General features: G+C 44.1%; 1 protein-coding gene across 6 annotated transcripts in view; it reads right to left on the bottom strand.

The window, feature by feature from the left end:
• Nucleotides 1-26,174, bottom strand: part of LOC308117159 (zinc finger protein 521-like) — a 142,295-nt gene that overhangs the window by 73,611 nt on the left and 42,510 nt on the right. For 4 of the 6 annotated variants that reach the window (XM_080475856.1, XM_080475857.1, XM_080475853.1 and 1 more), the window contains 2 exons: nucleotides 1,928-5,436; nucleotides 1,744-1,828 (listed from right to left, as the gene is read on the bottom strand). In XM_080475856.1, the coding sequence (XP_080331982.1) occupies nucleotides 1,744-1,828; nucleotides 1,928-5,080 (3,238 nt within the window). In that variant the 5' untranslated portion in view covers nucleotides 5,081-5,436. The remainder of the gene's footprint in view (nucleotides 1-1,743; nucleotides 1,829-1,927; nucleotides 5,437-26,174) is intronic. The other 2 variants (XM_080475855.1, XM_080475854.1) reach the window with 1 other exon arrangement.

The following is a 26,174-nucleotide window of genomic DNA, read 5'->3' as shown; positions in this document are numbered from 1 at the left end:
AACACGTGTGCGCCACAGCCGAACCCACGTTTCCGTACTTTGCTTTGCTCTGTTCACTTTCCTTTTTGTTTGCTTTTGTTTGACAACTTCATATGAGGACGAGTTTTGTGTTTTCTCCATATTTCGGAGATCACAAAACAAATGCATCTAACAGAAACCCTTTAGAGAAGTCAGATGAAGCCCGTGATCATGTTGAATACAAAGCAACGGCATATCAGAGAAGTAAGACATCAGACAATAACCCAATCACCTATCCTCCTGTTATCTTAAGCTGTCTGAATTCCACTATTACGGGGGAACTGTGTGCTTGTGCGGCTGAAAGACATAAAATAACCAGTAGGGGGGTTTGTTTTCTACCCTCCCAGTGTGCTCCGTGCCTGCCTTTGCGAGAGAAAGGACTAATGCTGGCATGGTACTGTATTAGGCACCCCCAGTAGACTAGTGGGTGAGCAGATCGCAAAGATGAATACAAAATACACACCTACACACTCTCAGCTCGTCTCTCTCTTTTGCAAATACACCGCAGCATCAAAATCACAAATCACATGCTTCTGATTGTTTATGCACAAACAGTGGGTCCCTGATAGAATTGCCTACCGGTCCTGATAGAATTGCCCACCGTGTTTAAATTCACCTGCGCCTAGAAGCGTGTCCCAAACAGAGAGGCGGTTTGGTTCCAGATCAATGAGTCTCTCTCCCACTGAAGACAACAGATAATGCAGTGTAATGAAAGAGCCGCCAAACGAGCTGAATAAATGAATGAATAAAGGAACGTGAGACCGGAATTCAGACGCCTACTTACTGCAGGCAAGAAAACCTGTTTTCCAATTGTCTGCTCTCTATAAATTATTCTGCCTGAATACAAATGGGGCGAACCAAAAGTGAAGACATTTTGAAAATGTGGAGGTTCGTCGTACACCAGCACAGATCTTCCAGAGAGGAGATTTTGGGAGTAATCTTTGCAGGACACAATGCAATCAAGCCCATTTTTTCAGTTGATTTGACGTCAATAAAATGCAGAACGTGGAAGAAAAACGTTCCCAAATGTTTCTGTTCAGATCGCAGCCATCGGAACAGAGTGCTCATGTGAAGAGGGACAATAATCAAACAAATCAATTTATCAAACACAATAGCAATGTGGAATTGTTTTCGTAGACAACTGTTGGTTAATCAAAATTTGAGACCAAAATCCAATAATGTGGTTCCACGACTTCAAACTACCTTCATTACAGTGTGGTTTGAAGTGGAGTGACTCTGCTCAACAAGCATGCACACGGACTATATAATGTACCATTCACATGCATGGAGAAATGAAGCTCAGGGCTTTATGAGTGCACAACACTGGGGATGCAGTCTGATGGACAAAATAATAAAATAATTCCACCTATTTGGTGATGTGATCCAGATACTTGTGAGCCTGAATGAGACAGGGTCAAATATTTCATTACATATATCACATCAATCCTAAGTATGTGATTCATTCCTGCCTCTAAAATCCTTATAAAACGATCAAAACTCTTGTAAAATTGGGTGATTTGCACTAATAATTGATAAACTGCATTGACGAGAGTTACACAAAGTCATGCCTCTAACAAGTGACGTTGATTAAATTTATGCTAGAATTTGAAATTATCTATGAAGAATGAGAAATAACAGATAATACACAAGCATTGCAGTTTATGACTTTGTTGCTGGAGTGCAACAAAAGCCATAATCAGTGAAACAGAGGGAGAGTTTTCCTACCCAGCATGTGGTTCGCCACGTGAACTTGAATGTCCCATTCACTGTAGAACACCATCTGACATTTGATGCACTGGTAGGTCTTCTTCTGTGGACAAGGGGTAAGACGTTATAGTCAAGAAAAGATAATACAAACCAAATGAGGCAGATCAGTTTTTCTATTGTGTTCTTTTGATGTAATTCGTACCTCTTCAGTTTGTGAGGGACTGGCCCTGGGCATGGGGGACACCTGGGGGGTCTTGAGCTGCCCGCTGTTGCTGTCCCCGGCCTGTTCCCGATGCACCGTCTGCACGTGGTTTTGCAGCTCCGCTTCCGACTCGAACTTCACGTTGCAGCTGGAACATCGCGTCTTGGCCGCGGACGACGAAGACGTGGAAGAGGACGACGAGGACGAAGACACGGGTTTGCCTTTTCCTTCTCCGGGACTGAGACGCTCGCCCTGGACCCACGAGGCCGTAGTTATCGCCGGAGTGGAGGCTCCACCGTGCTGCTGCAGTTGCCGGCCTCCGTTCACGGTCGGGCTGGAGCTCTTGGAACCCGCCGCGGTCACGCAGGACGCGCACAGTCCGTACGGTAGGCCATTGATGTCCAGCTTCACCAGGTCTTGTTTGGACCGGAAATCTTTCAGGCAAGAGGCACACTTGAAAAGTTTTTGGGTGTGGTGCTGCTGATGGTTTAGAGACATGCCGTTGCCGCGGCCCGAGGTGTGGTTGCCCGACATAGTGCCCGTCTTCTGCATGTGGAACGTACCGTGGATCTTCAGCTCCAGCGTGGAGGTGACTGTCTGCATGCAGACGACACAGCGGAAGCCTGTTAGGGAGTTCCTCAGGTCAGGGTGCATTTGGCAATGCTCCAGAAAGTCCTCTTCGCTATGCAGAGGCATCTTACAAATGCGGCAGCTGCCTGTATCCAGGCTCTTGCTATGGGTGACCTTGTGCTCGGTCAGGGTGAGCAAGGAGGGGAAGCGCTCCCCACAGATGGGACACATGTAGTGCTTGACAGGCCCAAGGTGGGTCTGCATATGTTCCCTCAGCCCTGCCTCTGAGAAGAAGGTGCGGGAGCAGACATTGCACTTGTGGTTACCCTTGATCATCTCCGCTTTCCGTTTCATCATTGCACTTTCACCTGGGCGTATGTTGTGATCCCTCAACTGGTGGTTGGTGAGAAGCGACTCCATGGTGTAAGATGCCCCACAAATGTCGCAGCCAAACATGGGGTCCGCGGTGTCCACCTCCTCCTCGCTGCCATCGTGGCTATTCTGAGACTCCACCACAGACCCACCTGGTGCACCTGGACCGTGGCTGTTAGTTAGGAGACCTTGTAGCTCGATGTCTTCTTTAGGCTGGCCATCTCCACCGCCTATTGTAGAGCCGTTAGCACCACAGTTTTGAGTCTTTCCCTCAAATACACAGTGTTTCTCTCTTAAATGCTTTTCCAAGAGAACAATGGCATGAAAGGCCTTACTGCAGAATCGACAGTTGTACTTCTTGCTGTGGGTTGTGATGTGGCATTGCAGCTCCACCTCTGTGCCAAAGGACTCCCCACAGAAAATGCAGCGGTGGGCCCGGCCTTGGTTTTCCAGATGGCTGTGTTTGACATGGAGCTGCAGGTCGGTCTCGTGCCTGAAGTCCCAGTTGCAGGATGTACAACGATACACCTTCTTCTCATTGCTGTGCTTCACAGCCAAATGGAGCTGGGTGGACACCTTCGAGTCAAAAACCTCCTGGCACAGAGTGCAGCGAAAGAACACAAAGGTGTGCATGTCGAGCAGGTGCTTCTGCAGGTCGTCCACCGAGGTGAACTGCTTGTCGCAGCTCTCGCAGATGTAATACGTGGAGGTAATGGTGAAGTGTATTGTCACATGCTTCAGCAGGGATTCTTGGTTGGGAAACTCTTTGTTGCACTGCGGACAGGTGAGCTGAGGCTGCAGACCATCCAGGTGAGTTTTGAGGTGAGTCTGGAAGAGGTCCAAGCTTGTGTACTTGGCTCCACACTGGTTACAGATGAACTCACTGGTGGCGCGTGAGGCCGAGCTGCCTTGTTTTAAAACGGTTTGCTCTACGGATATTGGCGAGGAGGGGCTGAGCGTGCGTAGAGACTTCTTGCCATTGTTGATGTAGTTGAGAGCCAGAGGAATGTTCTTGTGGTTCTCCTTGATGTGCTTGTTGAGCTTCAAGACGCTGTTGAAAATCGGGGAGTTGGTGCAGTACGAACACGAGTACACCTCCACTATCGGCTCCTTGGGAGTCACAGCCAAGGGGGAGTCAAAGCGCAGACTTCCCCCGTCACAGTGAGTCTGACGAACGTGCTCCTCCAAGGTGGCTTCTGTCAAGAACCCCATGAAGCACTGGGGGCAGAAGAAGGCATTGCTCTCTCTAGCGACGGGACTGGGGAAGCCATGCGAGCAGCGGATGTGTTCCTGGAGAGCGTTCAGATCGCTTAACACCTCGGGGCAGAAATTGCACTGAAGAAGGGCATCTGGCAGGCTGGCTAACAAAGCAGCGTGATCTTCAGCATTATGGACCTGTTTGAGATGCTCGTTTAGATTTAGCAGGGAGGGAAGAACCTCCAAACAAAACTGGCAGGTGTGAGCCTGTTCCGGCTTGTCCAGGTGCATCGTTCTTAAGTGAATCTGAAGCACGGCCAAACTGGAGAATACTTGCTTGTTGCAGTAAATGCAGCTGTATGAGACTTTCGGCTGTTTAGAGGAGCGGCCCCCGAGTTCCGACGTGTTCTGAGCAGCCCTCTTTCTCCTCCCCCTTGCCTTGGGCACAGGAGGCGCAGTGTCCACCATCGTGGAGCTGTCAACCGAGAGGTTGGAGTCTGGAGTGGTACTTGAGACGGAGGTGTACCCCACAGTCAGTAGAGACGGACTGTTGCTATGATTGCTGGATTCGGGGAGCTGGTGGATGTCCATGTGGGCGTAGAGGTCCTCAACGGACAGGAAATGCTCAGAGCAGATAGCACAGGTGTGGCCCTTCCTGTCCCTGCTGTGAGCCTGGTCGATGTGAGTCAGCAGGGTGCCCTCGTCGCTGAAGGGCTCGTGGCAGTAGATGCACTGCAGGGTGGCGCCCAGGCCTCCGTCCTCTGAGGGCGAGCACTCGGGGTGGCACTCGGCGATGTGCCTCTGGAGCTCCTCCGGCACATCAAAGCCTTCCTCGCAGCGGCTGCATTTGCGCGTTTCCTTCAGCTTCCACTCGTCCGCTCTGGAGAGGCTCGAGCTGCTGCCGTCTTTGCCCCTCTCGTGGACTTGCATGTGGCCGTGGAGCGAGCTGGAGGAGAGGAAGCCTCGGCGGCACACGGGGCACTTGTGGGGTTTGTTGGAGGCGTGAGTTTTCATGTGGATTTTGAGGTGATCGCTGCGGGAGAAGGCAGAGTCACACTCTCCACAGTGGTACTTCTTGTCGCCGGTGTGGAGTTTCACGTGTCGATCTCGGCTGCGCTTGTGTTTGAACAGCCGGCTGCAGAAGGTGCAACTGAAGGGCAGTTTATCACCGTGACTCTGCTCGTGTCGCTTGAGGAAGCTCAGGCGACTGAAGGACTTGTCACAGAACTGGCACGGGTATGGCAGGCCGGGGCCGCCTTCGTCTTCGCCAAAATCATAGTCCTCGCAGTGTCCAGGAGAGGTCTGGTCCTTACTGGATGGGGAAGAAGCAGGCCACGAACACGATGGGTCATCCTCAAGGTCGGCACCGTCTGCAGAAGATTACAGCAGGAGAGAGATGTAGAGAAAAGAGGGCAAGTCGGGAGGAGAAAGAAAAAAGAGGAAAAGAGACGGCGAGTTAGAAAGGTGTTTTGTAAAACTGTATTAGCCACACATTTGTCTCACTCTTGAAAGAAAAGGTGGGCCACCGCGGTGTTATTTGTCATAGTAATTATAAGGTTGTGGTATATGAATTTGGATTTCTTTGCAATGTAGACCATTTTTTTCTTCAGCAGAAACAATACCTCTCCTTAGGTGTTATCTAAAAAGTTACATTTAAATATGCAATTTAAAGTATAATTAGAGAAGAGAATGAGTGGAAATACTTTTACTACAATTAACCTTGTATGTGGCCATGTAATGGCTTAGCCCACTGTGACTCAAAACACAATCTCTCTGACATTTAAAGCCAACACAAGACAATGGGTGTACTTTAGGATGTAAGCTCTGCATGAGGTAAATTAGAACATTTCTATTATTCCAGAACAATTACTTGAATATTTTTGAAAAACAAGAGCCCTTGAAATGACCTTAAGACAAGAAGGAAAGAAAGAAAAAAAAAAAAAAAAGGGCAGTTCTGCAGAATGAAAGAAAGAGAAGATTAAACATGTAATTTAGAGCACAGCTATGCATCGCCTTCGGGAACGCTCCACTGCAAAAGAGAATGACTTTCATGAAACATGGGCCTTTTCAGAACATCACTCAATACATATCAGATTATACAACATACATTATTACCATATTTGTCTGTGTTAAGTTGTGAGGCAAATGACCATGTCTGCGGGAGTCATTTTTCAGGTCTTGTCTTCTTCATAGTCCTTCCTTTTATTTTAACATTCTGGTTTTGTCAAGTCTTGACGTTTTCAGGCGAGCTCATGCGTTGAGTTGCGGTTGTTGTGTTTATTGGCGGGATCAAAAACAACTAGTAATTTTGAATGTTTCTACTTCCTGGTGGGAAGGATTCACCTGAAGGCTGCCAATCTGGAAACTTCCCACTGTGATAAGTTAATTTTGATCAGATATTTGATGTGCAATGCCTCATAATCAAAACATACTGGGAAGTTAAACATCAATACGTTTCTGTTCTATGAAGTTTTGAAGATCATGGGCTAACAACAGTTTTCCTTTGGACTAGAAACTCAAATGGTAAATGTCAATATCTGCGCAAAGAACAAAGTAATGGCTGTTCAGGTTGTCGTTTCTCTTGTCATGTGATCACAACCTTTATTAAAGCCAACGTTACTCGAGGTGCCATGTTGATTGTTTGCTCATGTCATATAAATGCAGTAAACTTGGATTTGGAATATTCCCGAATGGTAAATATCCCAACTGATATATGCAACATAATATTAGGATAATTATCCTAAACTTCTGCAGCAGTCTGAGCTCCAGTAGCTCGTCTGGTTTATCGAACCAGACAGGTCATGAACCTTGGGCATCACAAAATCAGCTCTTTTCAAAATGTGGCCCGATACACACCAACACAGATAATCCGTGTTCTTTACCTGTCAATACTCATAATGAAATGGCAGATTTGTGCATGCTTATGCCTACTTTTTTTGAATAACACTGCATGATTAATATGCATGAAAACCTGCCCCACACATGAAAATAAGCTGTGCTTTCCAAAATGATTACTGTCTCATCTAAATGTGTTTGGGCTCGGCGTGTCCTGCAACTTCGGATGCGTCAACACGCCGTTTGCTGATGCAGAGCAGGCGGCTACAGGCGGGGACGGGGGGGGGGAAACGGATGAGGAAAGACAACCGGGAGGGTAGCTTACCCACTCAAGGACAAGCAGGTGCAGAGAATGACCACCTGATAGCGCAGCTTCCCCTTTTCATTCTTTGGACAAGTGTTTTCATGTGTGTCCCATTCAAAGTGGCTTCTTTGCCGACATTCCTATCCGCTGGTTCACCGCACGGCGATACGAGTGGAAAACACACAGCACCGCTTTCCACGGGTTCAAAAGGTTACGGGCCACTTCTTCCCGCTGCCGAATCCTAAGTACTGTGAACTTCCTTACCTAAATAAAACAACGTAACCCCAACCCCTTCAGAGAGAAGAAATGTGTCAAAAGGCCATAACTTGGAATGGGAAAAACAAGAGGAAACTGCAAAAGATTTATGAGAGAGGACGAAGGAAAAGCACGGGCTCTTTCCAGGATCCAACCTCTGTGCGCTCCTTCAGCTGACAAATCTAAGTCTCTCCCTCTCTCCCTCTCTCTCTCCCGCTTTCTGTTGTTTTTAGTGGGAGATCTGCCCTTTGTCAGGATATCATGCCCTCTCCGAGCACTTACCCCCATCAGGGCCTATCTTCAGGAAACAGATGGGGTCGGAGGCCATTCCCTTGCCCCTCCAAACTGCTGAAAGCGGCACATTGAGAGCCCACCTCCACACCGTGGCCCTCCCGGAAACCTCCCACCCCTGGCAAGGCGCCCACTCTGCGCACACATCTCACTCAAGGAGCAAACCTTGCCTGATTTACTGGCTTTATCGCTCGTACACGTCTCAATGTTTTCTCTCTCTCTCTCTCTCTCGCTCTCTCTCTCTCTCTCTCTGGTTCGAGGGAGGATGGGTGACTCAGTGCTATGCCCTCCTCCACAGAGGGGGCGGATCTGCCCTATCTCGTACTGCCTCTCAGGGTACGGAGAAGAAGACAGTGCAAGAAGAATGACCCCAGCCAATGCCTTACAGTCAAACATATTGGCTTGGAGACAATAGTATAAAACAAACAAATAAATGGGCCTGTGTACAAGGCTAAATGAAATTCTACTGTCTTAAATGAGGATGTCTTTGCCTTGAGACATCACCGAGCTGTCAGGACAACCTCATTTTATTTTCTGCGGTTTGTTTACTTGCTGTATATTATTTATTTAGCGCTCTGCTCTAATAACACACATACATAAAATCATATCTGTGGGGGAACACGTGGGAGTCGGAGGCCGTTACTCCACTTGGATTTTCAGAAAGAATATGTTTAGTTTTGGTTTCGTCGAAATTCAAAAAAAGTTTCTGGAGAGAATAATAGTGCAATCCGAGTTGATCCTGTAAGACCTATACAGAAGACGAGGTTTGGTAAAACTGTAAAGACATCAGGCATGAGTCTTCATGAGTTTGAGAAAAGAAGGGGAGCTGAAATATCAAGTTTAACAGGTTCATATGCATAACATTAAGCATTTCGAACAAAACTTATTGAAAAAGATGGTAATTTGTATTTTTTAACTTCAGATATGACTTTTATTTTCTGGTCAAATCCAACAGGAATATTTCAAGTATATAAGTCAGTAAATCTTCATCATGCGAGTGACCATATTTGGTCATTTTGTTTCTGATTTGCTAAATTGCCTCTTTTTCATGTATTTCCTTGCAAAGCTGAATGGTCTGAATCGTGCTGCATGAATACATTTGCCTTGCCTGAGATTGCCACTGTCTCTTCGTTTCAGATTTATTTGCGATAGGGCTCAGAAAACACGTCCAACTCCAGTTCTCTGAGCTTCTTCCAATCGCTCCATGGTAAGAACAAGCAAGTCAAGACTGAAACGATGCCATTTACAGCAGCCTGGTCTCGTGTAAACAGAGTCTAAATCAGGGACGTCAAACACATTCTAGTTCAGGGGCCACATTCAGCCCAATTTCATCTTTAGGGGGCCGGACTGGTAAAATATTGCTATAATAATCTTTAAATTCAAACTTTAAAGTCTTTCTTTGTTGTGGCACAGAGTGTGTGTGTTGAAAGTGTCTATATTTCCACAAAAACCAAAGAACCACTAGGAAAAATTACGACAATCTAAAAAAATTGATAATTTCAATGAAACATTGTGGGGCCAGATACAGTGAAACGTCCAGTGCCAAGTGTTCGAACAACTTCTGAAGGAATCCAAGTAAATTCAACCAGATCCTGCTGTTACTAGTCACACTGGTTTTAATGGCAAGTTAAAGTGCCGCAATGTACAGTTTCACTCAATCCATCACACACACACACACACACACACACACACACACACACACACACACACACACACACACACACACACACACACACACACACACACACACACACACACACACACACACACACACACACACACACACACACACACACACACAATACACGGTCACGACGACCTAAACAAGTGTGTGAACAAGTGCAGATGAAAGAGCAAGTCCTCCTCGGGAGACCTTGAGAGAGAGAGAGAGAGAAGAGAGAGAGACAGACAGACAGAGAGACAGAGAGAGAGAGAGACTTGTTTTTTCCCTCCTTCACCCAGACAAGAAATGCCCAGGCCTCGGCACAGCAGCCTGAGTAAATAAAAGAACGGGCCTTACTTCCCCGTCTCTCGGGCCGGGGGCCTGTGCACGCCAGCACTCTCTGTGCCGCTGCCAAAGGGGATGCTGGGGCCTGAAAAACTACACCCTGCAGCTGAAGGGCTGTCTTTGTTGGTCTGCCAAGGCCTTCCTGAGCATCCTCCAGCCAACAGCCTGTCACGTCCTGGGAGGAAGACCTCCATCTTAAGGCCTGTCCCTCTCTGGGAGTTCTGCCTCAATCCCCCCGTCCCTCCTCCTCCTCCTCCTCACCCAGCTTTCTTCTTTAAACGTCCCCTATACAGAACAAAACAGCCCTCATTTGCTCGGACGCTGTAAAAACTACCACTGTCACATCCACACAGAAGGATTTAGCTTTGCGTGGCAAGTTGGATCATCTACATGTGCGAATTTGACCGGAATTAACTCCTCTTTTTTTTTTTTTGCTCGTTCTAAATCAGTACGATTTCAGCTCTGGGTTTCCTCTAAGCCGTTCTGAACAAGTCTTTGTGTGCCGCTTCCTCCATGTTCATTTATAGCTCCCCTTCTCAGAGTAAATACGCCTGTTCAAATACGAGCGCCGACGCCGGGAGCAGGTACGGCTGCGGGTCTGTGCACGGCGACGCAGCTCGCAAACCCTCCGAAGCAGCTTTTTCCATTCATCCAGTTAAACGCGTTAGAAAAGTAGGAAGTACAATTAACCTTATTGGAGCAAAGTTTCCTTGGTAAAGTTGTAAAGACCGGAAAGAGGAAATGCAAGAAACATCTGTGGAATTGCAAAAAAATATTATAAATTTGATGTTATCCTACTGACTTCCCTTGTAGCGTGAACTGCTGTGTAAAGTTGATCAGCAGAGCAACGTCTTTGATATTAGAGAAGGTTTCTATGTGCCGACAAGGGAAACACTCGTTGTAAAAGTAGCAAGTTTAGGCCAAAGCTATTTGGTTTTATCACTCAAAGAAACGACCTGCAGTCAAAGTGGCATAAAAATCTCCATTCACAGTGTTTTTGAAAGGTTAATGTCCAATAAAAATCGGAACTTTCCTTTTAAAGTGTTTTTAAACATGCAAAAGTTAGTGTTGAAGCTAATTTGCGCTAATCTGTGAAATGCTAACGACGACCGGCTTTCAAAATGAACACCAAACTCAATTTGAGCGCCGTAAGCGCAGGACGTCGGTGGCAAAAACAAAGAGTGTACATTTTTAGACGCTATCAAACGTAGTTCAACGAGCATGATTGCAGAATGATGCTAACAGTTTAGCTGAGGATGAATTAGCCTCAACATCAGGCGTCATTAGGATATTTCTATAAACATTAGCTGACGGCAAAACTTCACATTTTAGTTCAAACTCAGCTCATGCCGTTGGCTTTGTTTGGTCGTGTGCACACTATAAATCATGAATGATAGCCACGACGTATAAAACTGTGTGCATTGCATTTGAGAGGTTATTTTAGTACAAGCTAATGTGCCTTTTTTTGAGTACATCAAACTGTTTTTATGTAAAAACGGCAAAAATGAGCACTGGGTTTTGTGCAAATCAGGCGGATGCTTAAAATGCAGCAAAAATGAAACAAAGGTTGTTGTTTGTTTGTTTTTTAATGAGTGACAGAAACAACCTGTAGATCAATATGCTAAATCATTACGCACAGAACTGAGCAGATTTTGTGCAGCTAAATGCTCCAAATGCAGATTGGCTTTATAGTTTTTAGGGTTTGGAGGTATTTGCCAGTTTCGGATTGTTTCGTAAGCGTGACTGTGTGCAAATTTTTCACCTGCTAAAATACTAAAAACAGCTTGTTTGACTGTATGTTTTGTGTTAACGCGTCATAATGTTATTAAACCTCTTTTTACAAGATATCAATTTTAGCCAAACTTTGGATGCTAAAGATGATCTAGAAGTAGAATTATCCTCCTTTTTCTTAACTAATGACGTACGCGCTGACTTATGAAGAGACAATGGTGACATTGTGCTTGTTTTGTTTGGATCTGGTAATAGACCCTCCCGAAGCCTTCCGGAGGGGGGGGGGGGGGGGTGTTTTGGGAATACCTGGCTGCCTGCGCGTTGTGAGGCGCTGGAAGCGGTTCATGATGGCTTATCACCGGCCGACAGCGGCAGAGTGCACCTCCTCTATTTGGGAAGCCAAACTCTTATCCAGGTCCAGGACCTTATCTTATCAGAAAAAAAAAAAAGGTGTTTCAGCTATCACTCATCTGCCACTTCTATAGCGAAGCTCCACTTTGTTCAAAAGCCATTCCAGCCCGGCAAAGCGCGGTCATGCTTTCACGAGCCAAAAAAAAAAAAAAAAAAAAAACTAAACAGAAAAGAAAAAAAAACCCAAAACAACCTTATCTTCAGAGATCTGTACGTAGTGGTTGTCATAAGAGATGTGTTTGTGCGAGCGTATTTGTGGCACGTCGGGGATTGGGGATTCATTGAATAAACAAAAAGCTGACAACTTGTCTGATGTAACACCGTGACCCCACTTCATATTCAGAGAGGGGATCTTTTATTTTTTTCTCCCGTTTTTTTTTTTTTTACAGTTACTGGGAAAAAGTAGTGAGCCGCTCCCGTGAGACGGCCCGTGTGTCATCTCCACACTTTCCCTCTTCTGATGCCCAAATAGCAGCGTGTGTCTGAACAACACGCTATCATGTACGGCCCTGTTTGTGACACCATCGCTTAAGATTTGATGGAGGGAGGTGGCCAAAGAAAGTCTTAACGTTTTAACGTCTTAACCAGCGGAGAGGCGGGGGTGAGGATGGAGGAGGAGGAAGACGAGGAGGAGGAGGAGGAGGAGGAGGAGGAGGAGGAGGAGGAGGAGGAGGGCTCCTTTTTGTGGGACTAATTCCAGTCACATGAACAAATCACTGGCTGATTCAGGACGGAGAGCTCGGAGGACACGGAGCGATTGGAAGAGGCCCAGCGCCGGGCTTTACTCACAGTAGTCCTGCTACATCCCCGTTTTAAGACATCAAATCCAGTCGAAATGAAACACTGATAATTCCCAGCGGCTGTCAACAAAAGTGCCAGGTGGCTAGACATGACTCTCCCTTTTCTCCTTCCTGCAGCATGCAACTTGATTAACACACAAATCAGCACGAGTACACTGCAAAAAAAAAAAGAAAGAAAAAGAAATAAATTAAAACGGGGAAAAAAAAAAGGTCTCGTCAAATCATATTTCAGTATATAACATAATACTAATATATAATAATATATAACACAAGCAATGTGATTGAAATGATATTAATAAGGCCTGGATTCAGTTTGATTTCATGACTGCAGAATCGTTTGAAAATATGCAATAAGTGAGCGTCACAACTTTTGTGTCAACATTAACTTCAACCTTCAACGTCGGGAAGTTTTTCTCTGTGTGTTTTTAACGGTACCGAGAAGCTCCTGGTAGAAATGTGGATCTTTTCAGTGATTGGGCAAATACAGCTAAAACAAATAAAAAGGTCAACAATAGAAAAAAGAAACTACGAGAAAATGTATAAGCAGCACAAATGGCTCAAATTCAATGGAACGGATCAATAGGAAAAAAAAACATGTCAAAAACCATCAAAACAGCTAAAGCTATTATATGTACTCCAACTAGTAAAAACTGATAAAACAGATCAACTTGATAAAATTGTTAAATAGGTAAACTATTTTAAGCTATAGCTAAAATGAGTTGAACAACTTAAAACGGTATAAAAGAAGAAAAAAGTGCAAAATGGCTGAAAGAGCTATAGCACGGTTTTTTTTTAATGTCTAAAATAGCAAAGACTACTGTGAAACATAAAAAGTAAACTGGTTGAAATGTCCAAAAATATCTTAAATTTTTTTTTTTTTTTACAAAACAGTCAAAATGACTTTCACAGGAAAAATGGCTTGAATTTAAGGAGAAATAAAAAAGAAAAGAAAAAAGGTCAAACGGGTAAATACGCTAAAATAGCTAAAAGAAATATTGAACCAGGCCAAATGGAAAACAAAATGTGAAGGAAAAAAGTAAAAACTACTCAAAAACATAGTAGCAAATAGGAAAAACTCCTAAAACGACTAAAAGTCAAAATAGCTAAAAATAGGCACAATAACAAAACCGGCTGAAAATCACCTAAAATCAATAAGAAACTTAAAGTAGGCAAAAAAAAAAAAAAAAGCTTAGCAAAGCAATTAAAAAAACTAAAATCGCGAAGAACAGGTCACATAACTCTCCCCATGAGGAAAGATTCAGGAGGCTTATTTGTCATCATGATAACTGTCAGATGGTTTATGATATTGACAAAATTCAAAAACGAGCAGAAAGCAGAGAATGTGTTTCTTGTTCACGTTTTCGAGTCGCTGGACCACCGTCCAATCACAGAGGAGATACAGCAACATGCTAACATGAGCTTCTCCATTCTGTAACTTCTTACATTTTTTGGATGAGCCTCCAGACTTAAAATAAAAAAACTAAACAAAATTGAAGCGCTCCGAATATGATTGCAATAACAAGCCAAATGAATATTTGGAAATTCCAAAAAAAATGGCTGATTTCATGCAGAATTTCTAACCGCGGATTTAGAGGAGCGTCTATTACAACCGTCACTTCTCATCCTCACATACCGTATTGCTCGTGTGTGTGTGTGTGTGTGTGTGTGTGTGTGTGTGTGTGTGTGTGTTCTCTATTTTTCTGAGCAAACACAATATGTTTTTACACATCAGTGAGAAATGTCAGGTCCCTCTCCCCCCTCTGCTACAGATCAATCAAAGCGAGCCGGCGGACCACCGGAGCCCGGCCGGCGGGAAAACGTTCCCGCCATTTTCTGCAGCGAGCACGGAGCTCTGCAACGTTCACGACCAAAGACACGATTCTGCCACAGACAAAAATTCATCTTAAACATGTTTGACCTTCAAAACAAATACAACGCAGCTCATAAAGTTCATCAAAATAAAATCTGATGATGATTTAACTACAATTATAGCGGTTTCAGCCATATTTTGTGGATTCTGCTGTTTAAATTCCTCTTAGCGTTTGTAATTTTTTTTTTCTTTTAGTTAACTGAGTTATTGCCATTTTACCACCTTAATCTGTAGTTCTAGTTGTTTAACTTATTTCAGTTATTTGAACTCTTTTAGCAGTTTGTAGCTGCTTTAACCATTTCTAACACTTTCTTTGATGCAGTTTCTTTTGAATTTAACTGATTTATCTGTTTTTATTCTTTTTTGTGCATTTGCTACTTTTGTATTTTAGCAATTTCTTTGCGATTTTCGTAAAAAAAAAAAAAAAAACTTGTACTTTGAATTATTTCAATGATTTTTAGTTTTGTCATTTCAGCACTTTTAGCAGTTTTTGCTTCTTTAACTGTTTGGACTCTTTTAGGAGTTGTTTGAGTGTTAGCTCCTTGAGCTGTTTTAAATCTTCACCTTTCCCAGTGCTTTTATCTATTTAAGCTGTTTTAAGCCCTTTTGACCATTTCATCCATTCCAGAGTTGATTTTTCTTCAGCAAGCTATTTTAGCTCTTTTAACCCTTTCAGATATGTTCAAGAGTTTAGCTCTTTCACTCGTGTTTTAGTCATTTTAGCAGTTTGAAGCCGTTTTTTAGTGTTGTTAGCTATTTTTCCTTTACGGCCATAAGACAAAAGTTCTCTTGCAAAGCATTACATCTTGACAATGAATAAGGATTACATAATTTTATAAATTTTTTGATTTACTTTTGATACCACGCACGCACACACAGACACACACACACAGAGCGCCGTCCTGTCTCTGTGGTCTGAGTGTCCATTATTCTGGCCCTCATGGCTCTGTCTCTCAACGGTGGGGGAAGCAGCAAACTGTCAACTACTTTGTCCACATTACCCACGTCCCCCAGCTCAGACAGGAGCACTTGGTCACTGTCCCAGAAATCACAGCGGCCCCAGCGGCATCCCAGGAAAGTTAGACAAATGGAAGGCCAGAGGAAGAAAAGTAGGGCGGCCAGTCATCCTTTACTCGGCTTTTTTTCCCCCCTTCCCTCTGCTCTGTGATGCTGAGACACACTGAAAAGTGGGAATTTGTCACTTATTGCAAAGATGAGCGACGTCCTCCCATGAAAACAGGCAGACTGAGTCCAATTCCGCCGCGAAAGCGACTTGCAGCTACTAAGGAGTGGCGAACATGCAGCTTCAGAGCTGTGGCTCACGCACTCCTGGATTAAGACAACAACAAAGGGTCAATACATTCATGATTTCAAAGTAATACAATAAGTAAGTACACCGAAAAATAAAAATAAAATTTGTCCCAGTACTTTATGGTCATTTATTTCTGTGCCAATTTCTTATGCTTGACCAGTTTCTCTCATTAAATTATTTTCTCTTCCAATAAAACTTCATCATTCTGAGATTGAGGACGTGTCCTAATCCCATACTCCAACAGAAACGTTCCTATCTCTAAGCTCCGCCTCCTCTGGAAATACAAATGCACCATGGATTGATGTCTCCAGTTTCAAATATCAACTCAATCATGAACAATAAGTGACACTAACTTTCCAGAACTGTCAATCAAATCGAGGCCACGCCCCTATCTATTTACTACGCTAAAACAAAAGCATTTTAAATCACTCCAGCATTGTTTGACAGGGTTTTCAACAGGTAATCACAACTTCTCGTATAACTCTCCGGACAAACTCACAACCTGGAATCGAACCAGGAGTAATATCACAAACCACTGCTCCACCATGCCTGGTGAAATCAATATAAATGGCAATAATGGATGCAGGATGTTTGTGGTGTGTGAGGTATCCCACTCTGGTGTTTCCTGTGAAAACGAGGATCGCGTTACAGTCGATCTGGAGCCTGAAAGCAGGTCTGAGGATGTAAACTGCTGGGTCATCGAGGTGAGCGAGACGCCTCAGTGTGTTCGTTCATTTTTAAAGGTTTGTTTGGATCGGGACACGTATGGCACGTCCATCACCAATGCCTCCCCACTCCATATTATTTCAATAAATGTGAATAAATGCTGCGATGGGACTTAAACTATATGGTACATTTATCACATCATCATCTGCATATGTGCAGAACATCTCTTAAACACAGATATAATCGTTAGCATGTAAACGTTAAGCCTTACATTATTACAATTAATTATTACAAATAACTGCAAATTTGCTAAAACATGTCCATGGAAATCCAAATAAGTGGTTTTTCTTTCAAGGATCAATCCTAAAAAGCTGCAGACCTCTGATGGTCTCTGATTTGTTAAGACGCGACGGTGTTGTTTTGGCAGATACGCCCACTTTCACAAACAGTTATGAGCACGGGACACTCATCCAGGGGTTCATTTCAGAATTCTTGTTTACTTTGAAATTGTTTAAATCTTAATTTGAAAAGCCTCGGAGCCCCAACTCTGATAGGTGTAACCCCCCCCCCCCCCCCCCCCCAAGAAGGTCTCAAGTTCTCAGGTTGGGAATCACTAGTGGGTCCATGTATCCTAAAACTTGCAATAAAGAGTATGATGATCAAAAATATGTACAAAATAATAAAAAAATCAACATGGCATAGGGAAAGAAAACACACACACACACACACACACACACACACACACACACACACACACACACACACACACACACACACACACACACACACACACACACACACACACACACACACACCTAAAACTGTCGGGAGTATTTCACTTTTCCAGCTTTCAATATTAAGTCTTTTTTTCAATTTTTTTTTTTTAAAAAGGAAGAAAGAAATTAATGAGCACAAGAAATAGGAGACATTTAATTACACCTATTATTCACAGAAAAGGTGAATTGGGGGTTCATAACAGGTTATTATTCAGAGAGCAGTGGGTGGGCTCGATGGCCAACGTTGGTGCTTTATTGTTTCAGTACAATTTACTTGGAAATATTAAAAACTGGAAGTAAAAACACTTCTCATATCAGCCCTGTGACACCACATATACTTACAAAAATCTGAAATAAGTCATTATTAACCATTTAATCATAACATTTAGTGCAGAATTATTCCATAAATCATGTTTTAAATTATGTAAAAAATTACGATAGTCAATACTAACTAACACAATTCATCAACATGTAAAAACTATTCTGTCATTTTATATCATTAGCTGTTATAATAACCAACCGGAGACGTTATTAGCACACAGTTTCTGCAGCGTTCATGTTTTCACTCATTCACCATCACTGTATAGATGGATGCTTCACTACCAAAAAGTGAATAGCCTTCACTCCTGCAATCAGGAGTTCTTGGTCTTAATATTGGAAAATTGCTGCCATTATCTTAATTGTAATTGTTTCTCTTTCTCATGCCGGACTGGACTGTCCAGAGGACCGGGACACCTTTTTGACATGAAATGTGGATTTATAGCCATAAAAAGTAAAAAAAAGTAACAGCTTAGACTGGGTGAATTAACATGATTCACAAAGAAAGAAAGAAAAACCTCAGTTTAGCAAAAATGTTGATAAAATCTGTGATTCTGTGTTCAATTTCAAATAACGAGTTTGAGTCAGACACCGATTATAGTGTCGACATGGAAAGCAGCATCAAAACCTCAGACACTTAAGAATTAAAGCCATCTGAGCCAAACTACAGAACCAAGTAAGTGTATAAAGACTTAAGATACTAGTATACAATAGTGACAATATACAGGTTTATTAGATAGGTCGAGAATTAGCTGACATCTCCTTTAAAAAACAGGAAACTGCATCTGAGCTTCACTTCTTGACAAATTTTGTCTATTAACGTTATTTTCTGAGCTTTTGCACAAATGTAATGGTGATTAATTGGATCTTACACAGGAAGTTAAAACATTGATCCATGAAAACAGGAAGCTAATGTAAAGTCACACAAGTATCTTATGAGTCATTTACACTCATCGTTACAGCGTCTCTATAAAAGCTGTTTTAAGCTCATTAAAAAAAACAAAAAACACCTCGAAGTGCATCTGAGCTCTTTTACAAAACTGATCTTCAAGCTTTTCTATGTCTTCTAGCTCTATATTTGAAAGGTTTTTTTGTTATTGTTGTGGCACTAAAATGTAATAATAAAGGTATGAAATGTCGAACAGCAGAAATGTACTAATATAGAGTCATATGATGAATGAATCAGAAGAAAGACTGAAAAATAAATATTAAAGATGAATACACATCAGTCATGTGAAATCAGATTGATAAAGTGTGAAAAAAAAAAAGAAAATCTGAATTTTGACAGTAAAATGAGTCCGGATGAGATTCACTGTTAAATTGTGCTTCCTGCAACATATGTGGATCGACACAGAAAGCTTCTGGGATGTCGCAGCAGTACGTGTGTGTGGATATGGCAGTGGTGTGTGTGTGTGTGTGTGGGGGGGGGGGGGGGGGGGGTGACCACTTCAGGTGGACACCTCAGCACAAACAGGAAGGAGGCTGTTCCTCGGGGGTGTTGGCCGGAGCCGCGGCCACGGTGAGCCTCCCAGAGGGAGCGAGGAGGACGACAATCTGTCCCCCAGCACGCCCCCTTCACCGCCTGCCTCACTGCACCGCCTCCGAGGGCGCGCTGGGCCAGGCGGGGCGGGACGGGACTGGGCCGGGCTTCAATAGGCAGGGGTGCCTCTCTGCATGTATGTGTGTGTGTGTGTGTGTGTGTGTGTGTGTGTGTGTGTGTGTGTGTGTGTGTGTGTGTGTGTGTGTGTGTGTGTGTGTGTGTGTGTGTGTGTGTGTGTGTGTGTGTGTGTGTGTGTGTCTGTTGTTCCCTCAACACTGCGGCAGACCAGGCGCAGGACCCAGTGGACATTCAGCCTGAGATGCTGCTGCACTCTGCTGCTCCTCTCCACTCCGAGACCACCGACAACACTCACGCTGCACGAGACTCCTCTCGCTTTGTTTTCCTTACATTCTCACTTACTCACAGAAATGTGATTTATGTGATCACGCTCGACGCGCACACACACACACACGTACACACACACACACACACACCAAAAAAAATGGCCGTGCATACAGAAATATGCTGAGTTACTGTGCGGCGGCTTCATTAAAATCGGGTTTGCTCGGCAACTTTCAGGAGACGCCATCTATTACCGGAGACCCGACACGGCACTGAGTGAGTTCGGAAAATAGGCCCTAATTCTTTTTAATCAAACTACCTCACAGTGACCCATAAAACTTGGGCGAGACTTCAAGTAAGAAATATCTCACTTTTTAAGTGTAACTTCAGACACTTGGATCTACGTTGCGGCGCGCTGGGAATATTTTTTTAAAAAGGGCAGTTAGCTTGCCAAATGCCCATAAAAAGAAAAAAAAAAAAAGTCTGATTTCATCACCTCGTTTTTCTCCCTGAAAAAGCCGGAAGAAAAGCACACAAACAGGACTCACACTTCACCGTTAGGTTTTAATTTGTAACGCGGCGCGGTGGGGAAACGGAAGCGGTCCTCACTTCTTTTTTTTTTGTTTGTTTGTTTGTTTTTGTCAGACGCCAATACATTTTCAGATTACGTCATTGAGATCTTGCTTTCGTACAATTTCTGTATAAAACTGTTCAGACTATTTGCACTTTCTCCATCACTCCAACCAAAAATAAAACGGAGTAAACATTTGACCTACAGTGTGTATGTGTGACTAGTAATATCTTGTTTAAGAGTGACAGAAATACTTTGATTTCTGCAAAATAAAATGCTGTTAGTTGTCAAATAACTTAACTTAATAACTTAATTTGCTTCTCTGCAAACCAGGAAGGGGAGCGCAGGCAAAAATGCAACTTTTCTTTAATCACAAAGCGCCGATAAAAAGGAAAAGATATTCTTAGGTTTAATGTCGATATCATCATTTCCCATTAAAATGACCAATCAGGTGGAGCGCTGCCCTCGTTGATCCCATCTGAGACAGAGGTGAGTGTCAAAACAAAACTACGATATGTTTGGATTAATCACAAATCATATTGTGTTGTAATACTTGATCGGATGTCGTGCAGCTCTGACGCTCAGTACGTTGGACTATCCTCCCGTACCCAGAATGCATTGCTCCTTATTAACCAGATTACGGAATCATAACAACTTAAATTGATCCTCCACCAGAGAAAAACAAGCAGCTCCCACTTTTACGCTCTTTACAAAAGAAGCAGAGCAAAGCTCCTCCAGCTCAAGCTGAAGCAGGAATGCATCGCAGTGGATTTCAAGTACCGTATTTTCTGGACTATTAAGTTGCACGTTAGTGTTGAACACAGGAGAGCGTAAAGTTAAAAATAGAAAACAAAAAGAGAGCATGAGCCGACTTCTAGTCCAGAATATACGGTTAAATCAGGTTCGGATTGCTGCGACGGGTTGAGAGTGTAATGTGATTACTGAACTCACAACGGTTTGGGTAAAGCTGCGGCGTGAAGATAAGCCCCGCCTCCTGACCCGCGACCTGTGGTTGGCCTGATTAACACACTGTGGCACCGTTTGATATCTCCTCAATAGCAGTCGGGCTTGTCAGTGGTAAAACAACCGGAGACAGCCCAGGAGGGAGAAGAAAACACGCATCGCGGAGAAGGAGGCGGGCGGGAGGGGAAGGAAAAACAAGCATCAACTCAAGCAAGACGGTGTATTTTCATGCATCCCTGTCTTAAATGTCAAGATTTCTTAACCCTCAGTGGCTGCAGCGCTGACACCTCTCCAAGGTTCAACAGAAACCGCATTCATTAATAATTAGCTTAGCAGCGAGGACAGGGAGCGGCAGCGAGAGCGAAGACAAGCTAAAATTTAAACTCCTGTCCGTTCCCGGGAGAATTCAATTTCACTACAAGTTTTTTTTTTTTTTTTTTTTCCTTTTTTTCCCTCCTTTTCATTCTTCTTCATTGCTTGTTTTCCTGGCGTGTTGGCCGGGATCCCGCGGGCGGCCCACGAACGAGCAATGCAGACGTCGCATCAGACCCTCGCTACTCCCTCCCCTCCTTAATCACGGCTCTAATACCCTCCAGATGAATAAACATCTTCATCCCTTCTCCGTTAAAGCCAGAAGGCTCCTCCGATCTCCAATCCAAGAAACGCGGCGCAGGAAGGAGACGGAAAAGAGGGGAAGAGTGGAGGAGAGAAAAGGATGACAGATGGAAGGGTGGATCAATGTCGAAATCAACCCACAGCAAAGTAACAAAGCCGTGGCAAGGTTTTCCGCTTCTTCCCAAAGATTCGTCTGATCTCTCTCTCTCTCTCTCTCTGTCTCTCTCTCTCTTTCTCCCTCTCTCTTATTCCCCCCCCCCCCCCCCCCCCCGACACAATTATCACAGTCCTTCTAATTATTTTTCCTCCTTAAACCGATTTCTAATGACAGACTGTGTTTTTTATGTAAAGGCAACGTTTTTTTTTTCTTGTTTTATTTGTGAGCTGTTGTGCAACCTTGTCGCCTCAGACTGTGTCCACAGACTGCACAGGAAGGGGGGAGAGAAGGGGAGGGGGGATGGGTGGGGGGGGGGGGGGGGGGTCTCTGGAGGATGGGCCCGGCCCTGGACCAGCACTTCCCCGGCCCGGTAACTGTGCCAGAATACTCACGACATGTGTGTACAGTATGTGAGCGCAAATGGTAGACAGATTTAAGGGTTTGCTTTGTTTCCCTTCTATTGTTGTTTTTTTTCTCCTCTGCTGGTATCCAAGTAGCTCATCTTCATTTTTAATAGTATAAAACACACACATACACACACATACACCTCTGTGGATGAAGCGGTTTCTTTGCTGCCCTCATCTTCATTTGCAGAACTGGGGTGGAATATGAGGCCTGAATACAAGCAGACAAATGACTACAGGGCATTTTACTTATTCATCCATCACTTCACATTGATTTATTCCTGTTTATCTATTTATCAGCTGGAAAAAAAAAATTGAAATAAAATAAGAACTTTCCCGTGGATTGTTTTTTTTTTTGTTGAAGTTTGCACGCTGACGTACTTGCTGTGAAACTTTCAGGGTCAATGTAGGAAAAAAAATTTAAAAATCCCAACAAGATTATTAAGGTTTGTCTTACTCTCCTCCTCTTCTCATCATTTACATAGGCCTGCACTTCTTGGCCGAGTAGCCATTTACTTAGTTACATGCACCACCTGGGAGGCTATTTCTGTCTGCAGGGAAACTTGGTGCGACTTCACGGTAAACACGCGATAAGCTAGCCGAGCTCAACTCGCCGCCTTCAACTTTTGACGCTAGGGAACGGCTTTTGGGGAGGAGATGAGGCGAATGTTGCTCCACTAACTCTCGAGCAGCTGATTAATTCCAAGGAATGAGCAGGGATTTACGATGGGTTGGATTAGCATTAGCCCGTAGCCACAATAGCGCTGATTAGCGTTAGCTCGTGAGGATAGCAGTAAACTTCCCTTTCCGAGAGCTGCCTGCGTGTCGTTGCTGCAGAGCCGCCGTCTCTCTCCGAACTACCACTTAATCCCCGGTTAGCATTCAATAAACCAAAGCTTTTGTCTTAGTTTTACTAGGACGGTGAAGTCCTGTTTAATGGATAAATGCTTCATTAATGCAGATTTTTTCCTGTAATTGCACATAAAATCCAGATTATAGAGCATCCTCCTCCACTATCATCCAGATTATAGAGCATCTTCCTCCACTATCATCCAGATTTTAGATTATCTTCCTCCACTATCATCCAGATTATAGAACATCTTCCGCCTACTAACATCCAGATTATAGAGCATCTTCCTCTTACCAACATCCTGATTATAGAGCATCTTCCTCCAACTAACATCCAGATTATAGGGCATCTTCCTCCACTAATGGCCAGATTATAGAGCATCTTCCTCCACTAAAGTCCAGATTATAGAGCATCTTCCGTCACTATCATCCAGATTATAGAATTTTTCTCCCGCATATTTTACTTCAAACTTGAATTTACCACCTTCGTGGGATTTAGTTAAACTCATTGCATCGTTACTGATTAGTCAAACAGATGCATATTAGAACACAACTAAAACCTGATAGATACACTATTTATCACCAATGGTGCTTTTAAAGAAAAAAAAAAATTGTTCAAACCATAAAAATTTTATTCTGGTAACTTCATTTACAAAATAGTGCAGATTTGATTTATGTAATTAACTTAAAAAGCCAGAAAATGTTACTGAACATTATTTAAATCAACTAAATTTATTCTCAGCTACGATAACATGGACCAAACAAACCTCCAAGCTGAATCTCATTTCTGCATTAGGAGCAAAAATTAAGCAAATAAACAGAATATTACATGCGAGTCCTGTGATATATTCAAATGAAAAAAAAACAAAAAAAAAACTTTTGGTGGATATTTGTACTTTTTCCTGGTGCACTCGGAACAATATTCAAAAGCTCCTGCAGCAATCAGGAGTTTTCCTTCCTAACTCGGATAATCTTTTGTCTCATCTGAACGCACAGTTCCTGTGATGAACTAATTTCAAGGATGATCATTCAGGAGAGTGAATGTAATAGTCCCCCAATATCAGTTATCACTGACAGCAACATCCATATCAGCTAATTACTTTTCACGGAGCCGTTGTAGACGAGAGGACATCGGCCGTTATCAGCGCACAAGCCGAGAAGACTATTTCACTGTTGGCGTTGAGGAGCCGGTGTCATGCGGTGACGCCGAATCGTGAGCGGCTAATAAAACCGTGTCACTCACACGCCGGCTTTCGTGGCTATTTTAACTATCGGGGGAGCATTATCAATAAGGTGACCTTTAATTAAATTTGGCATGCAAATAAGTTGACGAGTCAGGGAGGACGAGACGATTACCATCTACACAACGCACAAAGCTGAACTAACCAACTGAAAGTCGCCCGTGAAGCCTGACGTAGCGGCGACGTCTCAAAGTTTTCACCCTCGGGGGGGAGGGGGGGGGGGGGGTAACACCGCGGTTTAAGGAGGATGTTACTTTATGAGACATTTCATACGACCACAAACTCCCACGATCCCTACGTCATCCACTCGTGTACATGCCAAGCAGTAGGAACGAGAATAATTGTCTTTTTCTCTAACTGGCGCATGTCCACCAGCAAACAGAACAAGCCAACAGGTGAAAGCAGCCCCCACACCACCCCACCCCACCCCCCTCCACCGTTCATCTGTATTTCCCTTTGCGTTCGGGGGTTCGGGAGGTGGCGCCGAGCTCTGCGGCTCCTCATTGTCTGAGAGGGGAGGAGATGGATTCGGGGAATATAATCCCATGCACTATGCATACAGCAGGGGAGAAAATATGGGCACGGAGGTGGCGCACGGCCCCCTGGGTAATTTGTAAAACATGAGCCCTGGCACCCGAGTGCCATGCTGAAGCTCGGGTCAGGTGCCTCTGTCACAGGTGCATCATGGGAGGACCTTCGTTGAGGAGGCGCAGTGGGCAACGTTCTGTTTCCCAAACATGTGGAAGTCTCCGGAAAGCCGCGCCGGCCTCTATTTTTAGGAATACGCTTGAACAAGACGTAGCGGAGGCGGTTTGTACTTTCCGAGCACCGACCGTCGGAAGGTCAAACATCGTCTCTATTGAATGACGCGTCGATTCTCCAGCGTCGATAGGCTCCCACAGACACAGAACAACATCACAAACACTGCGCACATATCACACTACACATGTTATTACCGGGTCTTGATTAGGATTCGGCGGACGTAACCTCCCGCGTGCACGGTCTCCTGCTTTGCCGGGCCTCAGATAACCTTTATCCTATAGGGTTTAATTAATGTCAGCCAGTCTACTCTGCCTTTCAGAAGGAAACGACTTATTCCTTCTGCCCTCATGAAGCCCAAATCCCTCTGTTTCACCGGTGAGGCCGACTGCCTTGTTTATCCCGACTACAGGTACCGCTCCCTATTAAGGCCAGCACTTGTTACGGGGGAAAAGGTTGAATTATTTACCAACAGCAGAGGGGAGGAGGCAGCGGAGAGAGAGCCGAGCATTTCATACATGGATGAGATTTTTTTTTTTTTTCATCTTGCTCTGAGGTTATGAGCACGGCAAGGTTAATGATCCATAGATATTGGATACAGGTGTTGATTACCAAAAGAAAGAGGCAACGCTGGCGCGCGGGCGAGTTCTGTGCATTCGGCCATGTGTAAATAGACTAGCGCGCTGCGCTAAGTAGACGCGCAGAGCGCTTGTGCGCAACTCCTCACCCAGGGCAAACTGTCTGCATTCTATCTGCATCTCAGCCTCTGTGCACAATACAACAAAACATACAGAAAACAAAAGGGAGCACAGAGGGGGAGAGCGAGGAGACAGACCAAACAATAAACTCAACCACAAGAGACGGAGTTTGACTCTGTGTGTGTGTGTGTGTGTGCGTGTGCGTGTGTGTATGTGTGTGCGTGCGCGCGTGAATCAAAGAGGGAGACAGAAAGCCAGAGGAGGACATGGGAGATGAAGACAAATGCAGAGCGGGAGAGAGACAGAGGGCGGCGGAGAAAACGAAAGACAGAGGGAGAAATCTAATTTGCAAGAACATAACAAAAAGCTGTATCTCCGACAAAAGAGAACAC

The sequence above is a fragment of the Lipophrys pholis genome, assembly GCF_963383615.2.
Source record: "Lipophrys pholis genome assembly, chromosome: 1".
Taxonomy (NCBI): domain Eukaryota; kingdom Metazoa; phylum Chordata; class Actinopteri; order Blenniiformes; family Blenniidae; genus Lipophrys; species Lipophrys pholis.
This window is presented reverse-complemented; position numbering and strand designations above follow the sequence as displayed.